Below are 17,216 nucleotides of genomic sequence, written 5' to 3' on the forward strand. Positions count from 1 at the left end.
GGAATCGAACATCAAGTTTGATGGGTGGATGTTTTTTTTTTAACCAGTTTAACTGTAGAGGCCCTTGCACACATTGGATGACTGAAGGGATCCCTGACAAGACATCTGTCACCCAGTCCAATAATTGTTGAAAGATATCTCTATTCTGCCAAAGCATACATGAATCGGCTGTGAAATATTTGCACCAGCTTAACTTCAGCCATGTAGTTGAGAATGAAATGCAAATGTTTTGACACTGAACAGCACTTTACAGAAACCCCACAGTTTCCCAAGCACACCTCCATTCCCAACTCTACTCTACTATACAGTTTTTCTGTCCATATTACATGTCACTTATGATCTTTTCCAACCCTCTGGTTCCATGAGACAGTTATTTCCTGTGAAAACACCACAGGTTTTGAGTGAAGTGTCTCTGTGCAGCCGTAGTCATTCTGAGCCACACCCCAGGAAGGGAGCAGCTGTGGCCTTTTAAGAGCAAAGCCCATCTGTGTTTATAACTAGTCTCTGAGGAAGGCTTATTCAAACACAATGAAACCACACTTAATGCCCATCACTCTGATTCTACTTTGGCAGTGCGTGTGTTGTAAGAAGCCCTCCAGTAGCAGGACACATAACTGTATTCCTGAATGGCTCAAAGTTGCTTAGAGTGACCTCCTCTCTGTGATCTCCTTTCCAGGTGTGGTGACTATTCTGGTCAGTCTGGATACGCCGGACCTGGCCCTAAAGCCCAACTCATCACTGAAAGTTGGCTGCACGATAGCGGAGGTCAGCAACCCAGTCCTGTACTGGTATCGATGGACTGCCTCTGGAGGGATGGAATTGAAGTTCTTCTCTAGGGGAGTAAACATGATGGAACCATCTGAGGTAGACGGGTTCACGGCCAGCCGGACTGTGGACCTGCAGATGTCATTAGAGTCTGCTAGCGTACAGCCATCAGAACCAGCTGTATGGTATTGTGCCGCTAGTCGCCACAGTGACACAGATCTCTCAAGGAGCTGCACAAAAACCATACACCATTGTTTTTTTTGTTTAAGTTCAAAACTTCAATAACCGTTAACTGTTCTAACTGTGTATGCCACCACTGAGCTTGAAATGTGTGGGTTGCAACACAGATATATATAGCAGTCATAGCATGGCACCTGTACAGGCCTGAAGCGATCAAGAGATCTGATGTTCTCTGTGTTTTGCAGAGTTCCAACACATCTGCATGCAGTCAGAAATGAAATGAATTTGTACAAAGTGCAGTAATTACAACACAATCTTACATTCATGTGGAATCGAACATCAAGTTTGATGGGTGGATGTTTTTTTTTTACCAGTTTAACTGTAGAGGCCCTTGCACACATTGGATGACTGAAGGGATCCCTGACAAGACATCTGTCACCCAGTCCAATAATTGTTGAAAGATATCTCTATTCTGTCAAAACATACATGAATTGGCTGTGAAATATTTGCATCAGCTTAACTTCAGCCATGTAGTTGAGAATGAAATGCAAATGTTTTGACACTGAACAGTAGTTTACAGAAACCCCAGTTTCCCAAGAACACCATTTTAGTTGTACGTAGAATATATAAGAAATGTGTGCAAACAATCTTGTTTTCTAACTCCAGCTGGTAGGGCTACACCATTTCTCATGTTCTTTGCATTCTGCACCAGAAAAAAAACAGAGCAAGTTTTGCAGAGAGTGCTGCACAATAAACAAGCTTCATAGGTGAGAACTACGTGTCCCATTTTCAACAAAGCCACATCCGGGAGATGAGGCACTGTAGCTCCAGGTGTGTGTTTTTGTGTGCGTTTGTGTGTGTTTGTGTGTCTTTGTGTGTGCTTGTGTGTGCGTTGGTCTGCTCTCGGCTTTGTGTTTGGAGCTCGCTGCTGTGGTTAGATGCAGCGCTACAGGCCTGTGAGCTGCTAGTTTAGCGCTCAGTGCACAGCATGGTTGCTGTCACCACATCCTCCCATGACTTCACTCCCCCTCCAAGAAACACTAAAAAAAACAGCCACTTCCTGTGCACAAGTTCATCTATGCAACATGTCAGGGGGTGGGGTGGGTTACAAGAGAGAGAGGACAAGAGAGATAGAGTTTCAGAACTGATCTGTGTGTTTTGTTTTGCTAAAGGTTTTAACATGCCCTACTTCAGTGACATCTGAGATGGTATACTCAGCTGTCAGGGCTACCAGTAGTCAGTTTCTGGTTCACAACTGCAGTAACCTACATCTCCCTTTAAACATGTTTTAACGGGGAGGAATGAATAGGAGTCATCTCATAAACCAGGAGTTTCCTTCGGTGGAAACAGTGCCTCATGCTGTCTGTTGTTTTCACACAGCGAAGTGTAGATATGGGGAGTGTTTTTCGGAAAAAAAGTGAAATAATCAGACCACACAAGCCAACGCAACTGAAAGGAGCTGCAGAAGGCGAGCAGAGACCTTCCATTGTCGAGCAAATGTTGTCTATGGCAGGAAGTGGTTATCTGATCCTTTGTAGTGTGGGAGACGCTACATCGAAATGAACCATCTCCACTGTGACATTTCTGAGAAATACAATGACAGCTATCATCTTGCTTCTACGGTTTACTTAGTGTGCTTATGTGTAGCCCCCACACCAGCTCTTTTAAAAGAAGTGATTGGAAAAGACATGTTTTTTTCTGAGATATTTAAATGATCAAAGACTTCAAACACCACACCATTAATTCCATCCTGCTGTCTTAATGCCATGTTTCTTTTTTATTGAAAAAGGTTTCGCTCATTTGCATAACAGGCATTGGGCACAGGTTTTACACACATAATGATAACTATGGAATACAAGAGTATGTAATACAGAAGCATTTGTGAAGTACAGGAAATGAATTAGGAATTATGCAAAACAATTCTTTTTTTGAAATGACGCTCTAGTATAGTTAAGAAAAGTGGCACTTTTTAAACATGGCCGTTATTTCAGGGTGTTTCATCATTCTCCTGTACTCTGCTTGCTGCCCTGGAGGTGTTATAGACAAAAAACAGAAACAGAGAGAGAAAGAGACAAACATGAGTAAAAACATACTGAAATATATATATTTTTGATTTTTTAAACAGTTCTATACTATGCAGCACATTTGAAATCATCTTGATGCATTATGAAAGAGACAAACATGAGTAAAAACATACTGAAATATATATATTTTAAGTTTTTTAAACAGTTCTATACTATGCAGCACATTTGAGGGAACCATCAGCACATTTAAAATCATCTTGATGTATTATGATGCAAATACAGCTGCTATTGGGCCAGGAAAAACCTACCCTGATTTTCCACACCAGGCCGCCCACCACTAAAGCATACAGAATGCTCTTGCCCAAAAAGAGGAGATAGGCAAAACGTGCTGTCAGCATGGCCCGGCGCACCGTCTCCACTGGCAACAAACACAAAAACACAGATTACCGTATCAGCCGTGACCTTTAATGATCTGTAAGTTCAGGACGCTGTCAGCAAAAAAAAAATCAAAAATCAAAAACTTTACAGTGGTGGCTTTTGCACATAAATGACTGAAATCACTCAAACAAATTTCATGTCAGCAGTCCTACTTAACAGGGGAACTCACCTGTCAACCCTGACCCTGCCAAAACAAAACAAACAAACAAAACAAACAATTCAACTTTTAGCAGGTGTCGTCAGTTGATAAGAAATGTGTCAGTATAACCACAATGCCACCTTTTAGTTCATACAGTTGATACTCACCACTCTGGCCATGAATTATGTCTGTCACAGTGACATTGTCTTCCCCATCAAAGAACTGGACAGAACAAGTAAAGGTGTTTGCGGTGTTTTGCCAAACTGACTTTTTAACTTGCAGGCGACTGGAGATGCTATACATTTTGTTTAAACTGTGGGCACTGTTTTCTGTTCCCACTCCACTCGTAACAGTCTCATTATTGATCTTCCAGGATACAGCAACATGGTCAGGGTAGAAGTCTGTTGCCACACACACTAGAGTCACCTTCCCACAGATCTCTTTCGGAGAAGGTGGCAGGACCGTTACATTTGGCTTTGTGACAGGAATTTGGGGATCTTGTAGGGAATGTGGAAAAAAAAAACATTACAATCATTAGTTTAATTAATGTTATCATTTTGGAGTGTTGGGCAGCACTTACTGTATGCAGTTGATTACACATGTTTTCTAACAATCAATATGGGATTAAAGAATGTCCTTTTTAATGAATCTGTGACATATTTGTCAGGGGAAAACAAAAACAGAGTTTGTTGGCGACTGCTATGAGGAAGTAGGTAACTAGTGCAAGAACATTGCAAATGCACTGCTTGTTGTTTTCCCCTTACAATACCACATCTGGAGCACAAACCTCAAAATCAAAATGTATTACAAGATCTATCAGTTGCCATTTTTTATGTCCAATGACACTCTAAACTTTAGAGTCTAAAGCATTGTAGATGAAATCAATAGTAATAATTTACAAAAAGTACTTTTACATCAAACTTCATACAGAATATATACTCTGCATGTACTACTGTCAGATAATTAGAACAAATTTCCTTCAACTTACCTAGGACGGTTACTTTAGTTCCAGGACCAAAATGTGCTTGTATGACTGCACACTGTATTTTAAGGCTGTACTAAATCCCTCTGCTATCTTACAAACTAACACAGCCCTTAACACACATATGAAGTGTACAAAATACACTTATGTTACGGATGACCTGTTTTCAAACCTTTTTTTTAAGGTTTTGAAGCAAATGGAAATGAAAATGACTTTATTTGAGAAGTCATTTTTCATCAAGTTGCATCAAGTTCAAGATCCTCTCCCGTGGCTCCTAAATGCATGATTACACTACTCTACTACCATCCCACAATTCAAACATTGCCCAGTCCCACGTGGAGCTGAAAAAGTAGCTTACTCACCGAGAACTGTGAGCTTTGTCCCTGATCCAAATATCAGACTCCCGAAGCCAGCACACGATGATTTCAGACGTAACATAAACCCTCGGGCCAACAAGCACTTATTGGTATTAGCAGGCTTCAGTGGGGGGCCCGTTGGGTGTGCGTGCTGGGTAAAGGTAGGGTCGCCCCATTATCTCTTTCCGCACCTAGGGGCCCCCTTCACACAATCAACACGAAATCTCCCCAGACAAACATAAACAAGGAGTATTCAGGCGGTCTCAGTTTACTAGGAAATTGGTGCTTACAGTGCCATCACATTTACACAAGGTTAACATCACCTTCATGACAGAAATAATGCCAGGACATATGGACCAGCTGAGGTCGTTTGAGTTGAAACACTGAGTAAATTAAACTTGAGTCAATGAAAAAAGAGATAATTATGTAGAACACTTATAGCAAGTCGTGCATGTTCGTGTGACTGTACAGAGTTCTGTGGTGTTTGTTTGTTCAATGACCGTTGTGTAGAGGTTGTGTTTGTGTGTGTGTCACTGTGTCCCCCTGTACACAGGACTACATTGTTCAGCAAAAGTTGCCCTCCCTTGCGATGTCACTGTGAAAACAAAACAAACTGAAGACAGGTTGCACTAGAAACACATTGTTATTTTTTATATATTCAATTCACAGTGTTTGATCAGATTAAAAGTGTTAATCATTGGCCTGTTTATGCTGGTTTATATAATAGGAATGTTCATGCCGAAGAGCACAAATTAACAATAGGAAGAAATATACACATTGTGCCTACACCTGTAAATAGCATGAAATAAGAATGTGCATTTGCTCAGTTTAAGTGTTATAAGTGTGTGTGTGTGTGTGTGTGTGTGTGTGTGTGTGTGGGGGGGGGGGGGGTGTTTGTGTGTGTGTGTATGTTTGTGTGGTGTGTGTATGTGTGTGTGTGTGTGTGTGTGTGTGTGTGTGTGTGTGTGTGTGTGTGTGTGTTTGTGTGGTGTATGCGTGATTTTGCCAAAACACAGACAAGAGGATTACCAGACCTTTTCTTTTCTGGGACCATATACCTTTTGAATATTTAGGTAACACAGCATGCCAGAAACAAAAGCTAATTTGTGCAATTATACAAGATGAGCTAAGTACTTAGATTTCAATGGTTTCCCCTCACTGATTTGATAATACGTGGTGTACATATTCTGCATTCTTCCAGTTTTCATATATTATCTGTGATAATATAGAGATGTATCTTTACAATATACACTCTTTTCACAAAGAATATATAGACACTTTTCATTAACAATTAATATGTGTGCACAATCCTGTGAGAATAAGGAAAGCAAATACTCTTAAGTTTTGGTATAAAGTTAGAAATCAGTTTTAGTGATAGTGTCATATAATGGGTAATTTAAGTATTTGTTTCTAGCCTCACAGGAGAAGTGTTCAATACGCTATAACACATCCATTGTTCTCCTACACTGTTTTCCTAACTTCAGGGCTTCCACAGAAATGTTTTCCCATACCCCCCAGGGCTGTGTTTACCAACTGACATAACAGTATATCAAACTTAATTATTACAACCCTTTTTGTTTCTATTCATTTTTTCTATATTTTTTCATATTTATCATCAATAATATAAATGAAATGTCATGTCCAGATATATTGTACTATTGACACTGTAACAACAATCAATGGTTGTCTTCAAGAACTAATTTTATTTGATGATAACAAGGCATTTTATAAAAAAAATCATACACATATTCATGTACATACTAATTCTAAGGTAAGATAAAGAAACATCATTGGAATTAAATCAGTAAGCAAAGTGTAATTTCATTAATCTGGTATTACAGAAAAACTCAAACCCCTAATAGCACATGCTAGCCAGGATAACATTAGAAAAAAAGGAGCAACATTTTTGCATGCTATACTTCAGTCTACATATGGACCATGATTTTAAATGAGAGAAATGTATAAAGAACATTTAAAAAATGATATTTGATTGATTGAAAAGGTTAATTAATGAAAAAGAGGGAGTGATGGATTTCTTCCTACAGTGGAGAACTGGACGACACCTCCATACTCCAAGGATCCTGAGAGATTCCACTAGCATCTGAGTTTACCACTTCTCCTTTGAGCCGTGAGAAATCTGAGAAAAGTTTTCAATATCAAATCAAATAAGGTGTTAAGTTATACATACATAGATACAAAGTCATACAAACAAAGATTTCAAATGGAAGAACCAGTCTTGTTCTTGTTGTCACAATTAATCTGATCTACCTACCTGCTTCTTGACAACAATGAGGATAAACAGTCCATACACGCAGCTCTTAACGATGAAAATGCTGTATGCAAATTTGGCAGTTTGAGCTGACATCGCATAAAAAGCTGCAACAAAAGAGAATAGACACAGCAGTTTTAATGAAATTACAATGTATACCAATAAAGACACCTAATTCTCGCATGCCCACATTTCACATAGTTAAATGCACACATGCTTAGGGAAATATGAGGTGTGGTTATTAAATAATGAGACTGTTGTTACAAGTACATTTACACGAGTGTAAAGAGTGCTTCATTACACTTGAATTACAGCATTAGTCTAATTATTTAATAGCCACAGCTCGTATTTCTGTAATGTGTATTAGACAGGCATATGGACTCTTTACAGTTTAGATAAATTACATTGTTATTGGTGTATGCATGGAATTACCTGGGTCTACTTCGCCTTGTTCTGTGAAATATAAACATGAACAATTACAACAGGCCATTTATTTTAGCAGAATTAGTCATTTGAATTTGAATGTGATTATAAATGTGATTATCTTATGTATTTCTCATAATTAGATTACATCAGTCTTCAAATCTCTGCAAGGTGCCTTTGTAGCATTTTTAAAACAAATGTACATTTTTGCATTTTCAGTAATCAGTGCTATAGGTATACTTTGGTATAATATGGATATCTGATATTTATATGAGTGACATACCAGCCGTTCCAGTTATATAGCCTTCTGTAGTTACAGTAGTTGCCCCATTGAAAAAATCGACCACACAGGTGAAAGTGTTTTTGGGCTTTGCCCATTCTTTGACTGGAACTCTCAGCCTGCTGGTGATGCTGTACATTTTGCCATCAGTATCAGGCTCGGGACGCTTGGGACTATTGTCTGTTCCCACTCCTTTGGTTCGATTCTCTGTATTGAACCGCCAGGACACATGCACATGGTCAGGGTAAAAGCCTGAGGCCACGCACAACAGGGTAACTGACTTTGACTTCCTTTTCTTCTGGACATCCTTGTCACACCTTTCACTTTTTCCAGGAGGAAATACCTTCACAGTGGGGGGAGTGATGGGCACGTTCGGATCTAAAAGCAAAAATGCAGGAATGATTAAATCAGTCAAGTGCTGTCTGGAATATAAAATGCAGCAAAGCTCTGTAACCAACAGAGGCTCTGTCTGCTATTCACTTCAAATAAACCTATGAATCTATGTCTGGCAACATTTCAAACATGAGACATGACATAATATATCTATATGTTGCTTCTTGAGCTGTCATTATACTTAAGACCATAAATCCACGAAAAATCCACATTTTCAGCAACATAACCTTACATTTAAGGGCTCAATAAAAAGAATATGAAGAACCTTACTTCAAGATTTTTGGAGTGCTTTTACCAGAATACGTGTCAGTTCACACTACTCTCTCCCAGAAACAAGAACTAAGCTACTGTAGTAGTACTGTGAGTTTGGTAAGGAGGAATAGAATGTATACTCCCACAGGACCAAATTGTACAAACAACATTCTCTCAAAAGACTGTTTGCAATAGCAATGGAGCTATTTCTAGACCAACACAATCACTGCTATTGGTTTTATATGGCAACAATATTTCTCTCACTATTTCTAACAAACTCAGTCTCCTTGATGTACATTGGAATCTTGCTGATTCAACATCAGCTTCATTTATGAGTCAAATAGCAATTAAAGTTGAAGAATTAGTCATTGAAGAACTAATTGAAGAACTCATCTTCAAGGTTATATGAAAGCTATAATTATAATCATCATCATGCAAAATAGCCTCATGAAGAGGAAAACCACAAACAGTTTCTCAAGATGCCTGTTCTTCTCTGCTCATGAACGTGAATATCTTACAGCAAAGGAGCAAGCTAAACATGAATCTGTCTCAAAGGTGTTCTTCAAATAGTTAAGTTGAAAACCTTTTCACAATTTCCACATTCACTCATCCAGTCATTGCACACTTTTAAGATTACTTAAAATATCTTCAGTATTACTGGCCTGTATATGCCTTAAACTTTAAATCACATGTAGTTTGCAGCTGATGCTTTTATACAGTTAACTGGAGTAGTCCACATTAACTACAATTTAAAAATAACTACAGTTGATTAACAACAGAATTGAATTGTTCTTACCGAGAACAGTGAGTTTGGTTCCCTGCCCAAAGTAAGCAGGCTGAGTGTTCACACTGCTCAGCGGCAGCAGAAAAACTGAACGACTTCAAGCTAACTGAGCACGTATGACCGTAGCTTAGTGTAACCACTTATCAGTGTAACAAACGCCAAGATTGCAAACACATATATTTCTATAGCATATGATGTGGTATTTCTCTAAACAATGAACTTAGTTTTGCTCCTTCCCTTTCTGACAGAAAACATTATCCAGTCTGAGACTTTAAAAAAACTCACATACATTGATTGATTGAGGGATTGATTACAATGTTATCTTTCTATATAGCAGAAAACATATTGTGGTCTTACCCAGAACAGTGAGTTTTGTGCCTGGACCAAACACTGCCTTGTCAGTCGAGCACAGAGTACGGTCGCATAACATAATTGAGGTACAGACTATGACAGCCGAATCAAGCACATCAGGGTATTTTAGGACAAAATGTCAATCTACAACGCACTGCCAACACTTCAAAGACACCAGATAAACACCTCAACCTTTGAACCACCAAACTAATTCCTTTTATTTTATGCTATGTGTTATTTCATTCTGTGCACACTCTCCTTTTCCAGAAAAAGATTAAACAGAAAAAAAGGCTCTCACCCAAAACTGTTAGCTTGGTACCACTGCCGAAGTACGCTGGGTTGTAGTTCACACTGATACAAGGCTACAGATAAAACCTTCTGTCTCTGCTCAATCAGGACCATATGCACCTGCCCGCTATGATATACTAATTACAAATCTAACACCAATATCAATATTTTCTACACAAAGGAAAGGAGGAATACATGACTGGCCCATACAAGTATACATTTTGTAATGCCAAACCTATTCTGAGTGAACTGTTAAATGACACAGTCCAAATTTCAATATTGTATGGATTTCAACAGCGGATCATTTGGCAAGGTGCCAGGGAGCTCTTAATAACATTTAAATAAAAAGACATCATGTACAACTTAGACAAATGATCCACAAAGCAGATGGATACAAATAGATATCACTAGAATATGTGTTTAACCTATGTTTTAACCTCTATGCTGAGACTACACTTGAGATTATGCCAACGTTGTCTAAAGTCCCTGTTTCTTTAAACAGCATTTAGACATGCAATGCAAAATACTTTCTTACCTAAAACAGTGAGTTTGGTGCCTTCTCCAAAATAGGCTTGTGAGTAGGAGCACAGAGTTTCGGGGTTATGCCATAACCCCTCTCTAAGCAACCTTCACATGCAAAACTATGTCCTTACACAAAGCACTGATTAACTCTCTGCCTACAGTTGTTAAAACACACAAAGCATCCGAACGGCTTTCATTTATCTCAGTCAATGGAAGTTACAAACTAATGACACAGTCCAAATTGCAATATTGTATCTACACTTGAGATTATGCCAACGTTGTCTCAAGGCCCTTTTTCTTTAAACAGCATTTAGACATGCAATGCAAAATACTTTCTTACCTAAAACAGTGAGTTTGGTGCCTTCTCCAAAATAGGCTTGTGAGTTGGAGCACAGAGTTTCAGTGTTATGCCATAACCCCTCTCTAAGCAACCTTCACATGCAAAACTATGTCCTTACACAAAGCACTGATTAACTCTCTGCCTACAGTTGTTAAAACATACAAAGCATCAGAACTGCTTTAATTTATCTCAGTCAATGTAAGTTACAAACTCGCAATGTGTGTTTGTTTGATGGATCTTACCAAGAACAGTTAATCTTGTGCCTTCACCGAAGTGAGCTTGACCTCCGCCAGAGACACAGTGCCCCAAATCATGGACAATATTTATAGGGCAACCATAACAGCTTCAGCCCATTGTACTAACAGTGGAAACTGAAAAGTGCTTTCAACTCATTTTGAGTAAGTAAAAAAACTACTTTCAACATTGTTTGTTGAAGAACAAAGATCCATCATGTAAGTCTGATGCTTTCTCAAAACCAACTCAGAAACAAAAGTATGAATCTATTATGCATCATTTGGACAATTTACTCACCAAGTACAGTCAATTTTGTGCCGTCTCCGAAATAAGCTTGACCGGTGCCAGAGGCACAGTGCCCCCAGTCATAGACAATATTTATAGGGCAACCATAACAGCTTCAGCTCATTGTACTAACAGTGGAAACTGAAAACTGCTTTCAACTCATTTTGAGTAAGTAAAAAAACAACTTTCAACATTGTTTGTTCAGGAACAAACATCTATGTATGTCTGATAATTTCTCAAAACCAACTCAGAAACAAAAGTATTAATCCATTTGGACAATTTACTCACCAAGTACAGTCAATTTTGTGCCGTCTCCGAAAATAAGCTTGATAGTTGGCACAGCAATAGATCACCATGCCAAAAAGTATCAAAATGATGTGACAACCAGTACCGCTACTTTATAATCGTCAGTAAGGACAAATATCTCATTTTGTGAGATACGTTTGGCAAACCAAAGAGCCAGTGCAGAAATCAGCGAGGCATCTAATCCTCAGTAGCAGCTTGACAGTGAATTTTACCACAATGTACAATTACCCAAACTTACCCAAAACGGTCAGTTTGGTTCCATTGCCGAAGAACGCTGGGTTTGCATTGGCACAGTGGGGCAGCAAGCACAAATTTGAGACTACCTCAAAAACCTTAATTCCGAACAAGTTGCACTAATAACGGAGATGCAGAAATCATTCAGGTACTATTTACCAGATTTTGCATTTCACAGCTGTTTCTGTTTGATGAACAGAATCTCACACCTGCACAGTCTGGGCCTTTGAATCAGAATATTTGCAAGACATTAATCCAAAACTTGTGTTCTGTACTTACCTAAAACAGTCAGTTTTGTTCCGTCTCCAAAATATGCTTGGCTTCCAGTGTCACATTGCTTGTTTTCACTCACAAAAAAGTAATCCAGGACATCTTGTACTCCAAAAATATAAAGCAGAAACAGAGCAATCCTGAAGACATTCTCATGAAGCATATATTAAAATGAACAACGCCAAAATAGGTTCATGATGAAGGGGTGTTTTTGGAGAGAATTATAACTGGGGTATCACTTCACTTGATTTCTTCCCCAAAACCTGATATGCATTACATTTTCTTAAATTCTCACGAATCCTTCAATATAATTCAAGTAATTATCCCCAGAGTCTAAGATGGGATGATATTTGTCAGTCAACTGGTATTCTGACCCTCTCTAGTTCCATAGCAATGTTTGAAAGTTGCGTGGGGTTTTTGTACGGCGGCTCTATGGAGTTGTATCACCGTGGCCCCCTGTCCCCACGGTGCTAAACTATCACACAAAAACACAGACTGTCTGCCAGTGTGTGTGGGTGCGCTCCTCCCCCTCCCCCTCACCCTCCCTCTCCGACTCTATTCTCAGCCCCTCAGGTGCTCCTCAAGATCAACTCGCTCCGGTTGAGTGTTTCTATTTCAGTAAACACTGACAAGTCAGACAAAGGGTTGGTATGCATTTGGCTCAACACACTCCCACCCCCTACCCCAGCACATATCCCAAAACAACATCACACCCCCTGACCTGTTTTTCAACCAGTCCCAGTGACATCTTCTGAGGTGTAATCTGTTACGTAAATATTGCTTTGTCTGATAGAATTTGAAAGGTGGAATTGTACGTTGTGAGGTATGTTTGCCCACCACACAGCAGTACATACAGTTTCTACAACTTGTGTGTGTGTGTGTGTGAGAATATCACCAATATCTACATGTATCCATTTTTAATTACAATATATTTACATTTATATTGATATTGCAATGTAAGCCATTTAATTTACTCTTACTTAAAGTAGTAATAAAGTAACAACAACAGCAATCCAGCCAAAATGATTGTGTGTAGCCTTACTGTATGTGGGAGTAAATGTAATGTAAGATACAAGATGATTGTGTGTAGCCTTACTGTATGTGGGAGTATATGTAATGTAAGATACAAAATTATTGTGTTTAGCCTTACTGTATGTGGGAGTAAATGTAATGTAGCCTTACTGTTTGTGGGAGTAAATCTAATGTAGGATACAAGATGATTGTGTGTAGCCTTACTGTAGCCTTACAGAGTCATTTTGGACATTTTTGTTCAGCCTACAAGAAAAGTACTCTCATTAAATAGCTTTTTGTTCTTTTAGCTGATCGTATGAACCCCTTCCTTTTTAAATCTATTTTTAAATCTGTTCTAATGCACTTTGCCATTTTGTATCTATTATTTTTCAATGTTATTTTATCGCCTCATTTTTAAAGCATTTTGAATGACACATTTGTCTGAATTTTGCTATATAAATACATTTGCCTTGTGTAGTCAAAAATGTGCTGTCCTTGGCCCTTGGCCCTATCCAGGAAGCCTTGTACACTGTGTTAGATTTAGAGCTACATTTTCACATTGTTCATCCATTATGAAGCAGCATTTAAGGTACAAAAACAACATCTATCAGGGTGAAAATATTAGATCACAGATTTAAATACTGTATACAAATTTGGAAGGATTTGAAAGAAGTTTTAAAACAACACCCATTACAACTTTCAAATAAAACTCGATCAGACAGACTGTACTAATGTTGAGAAGAATTTGGCAATCCCTTATCCTGTTTCTCACACAACTATGATTGTACTGATTGGGTTTCATTCAGTCAAGTTTAGTAGAAAATCCATTCTCACCATTGAATCAAAATAAACTTATAGGAGAGGGGGGGAAATTCACCATAAAGGCTACTTCCCTTCAGTTACAGCTACCATCCTGCAGAGGTCAGTAAACTACCTCTGTTCAAAGAATATCAATATTGCTGGATATTTTTAACACTGTAGAAGATTAGGAAAACAAATTCCTCGGTATGGCTTTGTATGGAAAAACTAAATTCCACTTACTGTGGGATTCATTTCCTCTTATGTATGAGGTTTGTCTACATTAACCCTTAAATGTCTAAGGCCTGTTAGACCTTTTTATGTAGTCTGACATGCCTTGATGTTTTTGTATATTTCCTCTAACTAAAAAACATTGATGCACAAGTGGCATATATGTAGAAGATTAAAGGTTTCTGGGGGTGTTCTTTTTATGACTCTAGGACTCGTCAATGTATACTCACTCACGATAGATCACTGTTCCAGTTCTAAATGTTCAGTTGGCACCTCTAGCACACAATTCAAATCAAAAGTTGGAGTAGCAAGTATTGAATACATGAGAAATGTCTACTGCTCTACTGCACAACTGAGTGGTATCTAAAGACTGAGGTGTATTTTGCATTTTATGTGCAGGCTGGAATGCAGGTTGGTATCATCTGTTTTAGCTATGATGAGGTTGTTGTGCTGTTGAGATGCTGAACTGTTCCACTGTGCAATACTGGTAGCGCAGAAGTATTGTGCAGAGTCTCCACTTTCCAGACCCTTAATCTCCAGTGAGGACTTTAACACCTCAGGGCGGGTAAATGTGTATTTGGATTTCTCAAAAGGTGTCTCAATTTGTTCATCACCTTTATTCATAGAAAAAGCAATCAGATTCATCTCTCCATTTGTCTGTTGTCTGTACCAGAACATGTAGTAATAAGAGCTATCATCATGCTGACAGTACAGAGTCACCGATTTGGCTTGTATTGACATGAATGAAATCGGTGGCGACTGGGAAACCTTTACTCCAAAGGTGGATCCTGTGGGGCAATAGACAGAAACAATTTTTAAGATATTGTATAACCTCTTTTTTGTAAATGTTACCAGAAGGATGAATTACTGACTAATACGGAGTTTACTAATTAGTTATTAGTAGATACTAATTGCTATTCTTCAATATCTTTTTTATTTGAATTAGAATTATCTTTGTATTTTCTCATTTGTAAAGCTCTATGAATGACGGCAGTGTATGAAAGGTGCTATTTAAATAAACCTGCCTTGCTTAATGCTAATTCTAAGCCTAATTCTATTACGAAAGAAGAATATCTGCCAAAACATCTACAGGTTGAACCATTTCTTACTTGTAGCGATGAGAAGCGATACCAGCACAAATATCTGCTGCATTCTAATGGTGAAAAACCCAATGAGACTTAACCTAATATATGGCTTTCTTTTTGCCTTTGGTCTCCTCATCCGTTTTTCCTGCACTGCCATCGACACACAGTATATACAGCTTGATCACATGACACCAGTAGACACACACAGAGACTCATGTCATTTGACACAGTCACCACGAGTGAAAATTATCTATTACGAGTTGTTATCATTCATAGTGGCCTATAATTAATGTTAGTAGAGAAGTATAGAAAAAAAGAAAAGAATACAATAATAAGGTAAAATTAGGAGAAGAATAAAAAAACGTTTAACTACTAGGATAAATTATGAAAACAAAATGGAACAATAAATGACATTAAAAAAGAAAGTGTTAAAATATAGGATTAATTGCACCTGTCCCATCGCTATGTATACTGGCCTTTTCTCTTTGTCTTTTGGTATAGCAAATTGTGGTCAAGTTGAAAGACTAAAAAAGCAATGGTTCAATAGTTTTGCGAAATGCATGGGGAGAATGGGCCCAACTTAATTAAAGTTTCTAAGGGGGGAAAAATACTCATCTTTTGTGTTTAAAATGAAACACTAATGCTGTATCATAATTTGACATATTTGTGATGGCCTTTGGAGTAATGTTTATTAAAAATTGTATTTTGTCACACTGTGTGCTTTTAGTAGGTAAGACTTTTGTCTTGTTCTCCTTTACGTGTATGAAGTTGCTGATAATCAACTGCATGATAGTAGAGATACAGTTTTGAACTGGGTAGTGTCATCTTGGTTTAAAAGACTGAATGTCACCAAACGAACCCCGTGGCAGCAAGTGGCAATTTTGTGCCCCTACAGACATGTCCGTATTGACTGTGCATGTGTGAAACTGAGCGTGCGGTAGTTCCCATGTCCTCAGTACAATAAGGTCGTAGTGCGCATGCGCTCAGCTTGTCCATATCCGCTTGACCGCAACAGTACAAAAACAAGTATACTTGGGACACACCAATGCGGACATCCGTATTGTGCAAAGCTGTGTCCACTGAAGTGTATCTCTGCCTTTTAAGGGAGAATTACGAGCTTCATCATTTACTGCACAGTGACTACATGGACTGGACTGGAGCTGGAAACTGACATTAAGATGTTCAGATTCAGTCAGTACTGCTGGTTGAAGTCACACGATCTTCTGTATGTCCTCATCTGCCCTATCAACTGACAACTGGCACCTCTAACACAATATTAAAATCAAAGCTAACTTGGCAAAAGTACAATTCATTTTTTTTCTACAACGCATGATACTTGGATGTTTTAAACTATATGTCTGCATTTTTAAAAATCTATAAAAACTTAAGTCAATATTATTTTACCCTGACTAGTTCTGAAAAGATGGCAATACTATCCAGTGTGAACCCTAACTGCACTGTAAAAACAGGTGTTACTCTGGTGAGACATGAGAGGGCAGAGTAGATTAATAAATGAGAGATGGTATCATCTCTCTCGGCTATGATGAGGTTGTTGTGCTGTTGAGATGCTGAACTGTTCCACTGTGCAATACTGGTAGCGCAGAAGTAAAGTGCAGAGTCTCCACTTTCCAGATCCTTAATCTCCAGCGAGGACTTTAACAGCTCAGGGCGGGTGAGTGTGTATTTAGAATCTTTGAAAGGTTTCTCTATTTGTACATTATCTTTATTCAAAGAATAAGCAATCAGATTCATCTCTCTATTTGTCAGTTGTCTGTACCAGAACAGGTATAAATGAGTGCTATCATCATGCTGACAGTTCAGAGTCACCGATTTGGTTTGTATTTTCATGAATAAAATCGGTGGCGACTGGGAAACCTTTACTCCAAAGGTGGATCCTGTTTGGCAATAGACAGAAACAATTGTCAAGACATTGTACTTTTTTGTAAATGATACCAGAAGGATGAATTACTGACTAT

At 38.4% G+C, this 17,216-nt stretch overlaps 1 protein-coding gene and 1 gene segment (V, D, J or C); both read right to left on the bottom strand.

The window, feature by feature from the left end:
- Window positions 1–2,684: 2,684 nt before the first annotated feature.
- Window positions 2,685–5,736, bottom strand: LOC105899102 (T cell receptor beta chain MC.7.G5-like). Its single transcript, XM_042709834.1, has 5 exons — window positions 4,891–5,736; window positions 3,714–4,043; window positions 3,577–3,591; window positions 3,278–3,387; window positions 2,685–2,972 (listed from the first exon to the last, which is right to left on the bottom strand). The coding sequence occupies exons 1-5, from the start codon at window positions 4,964–4,966 to the stop codon at window positions 2,946–2,948; spliced, it is 558 nt and encodes a 185-aa protein (XP_042565768.1). The 5' UTR covers window positions 4,967–5,736; the 3' UTR covers window positions 2,685–2,945.
- Window positions 5,737–6,567: 831 nt separating this feature from the next.
- On the bottom strand, window positions 6,568–12,654 carry LOC105899103. The segment is given in 5 exon segments: window positions 6,568–7,021; window positions 7,157–7,260; window positions 7,586–7,606; window positions 7,860–8,234; window positions 12,125–12,654. Coding segments are annotated over 5 exon segments (684 nt in total).
- Window positions 12,655–17,216: the final 4,562 nt, after the last annotated feature.

This window comes from Clupea harengus, chromosome 14 (genome assembly GCF_900700415.2).
Source record: "Clupea harengus chromosome 14, Ch_v2.0.2, whole genome shotgun sequence".
Lineage (NCBI taxonomy): Eukaryota > Metazoa > Chordata > Actinopteri > Clupeiformes > Clupeidae > Clupea > Clupea harengus.

Excerpts from the sequence above, each read along its gene's own strand:
- LOC105899102 (XM_042709834.1), bottom strand. The coding sequence starts at position 4,966 with ATGTTACGTCTGAAATCATCGTGTGCTGGCTTCGGGAGTCTGATATTT. Across the intron at positions 4,044-4,890 it reads GACAAAGCTCACAGTTCTCG|ATCCCCAAATTCCTGTCACA; the intron begins GTGAGTAAGCTA and ends ATTCCCTACAAG. Across the intron at positions 2,973-3,277 it reads GCCTGGTGTGGAAAATCAGG|GGCAGCAAGCAGAGTACAGG; the intron begins GTAGGTTTTTCC and ends TAACACCTCCAG.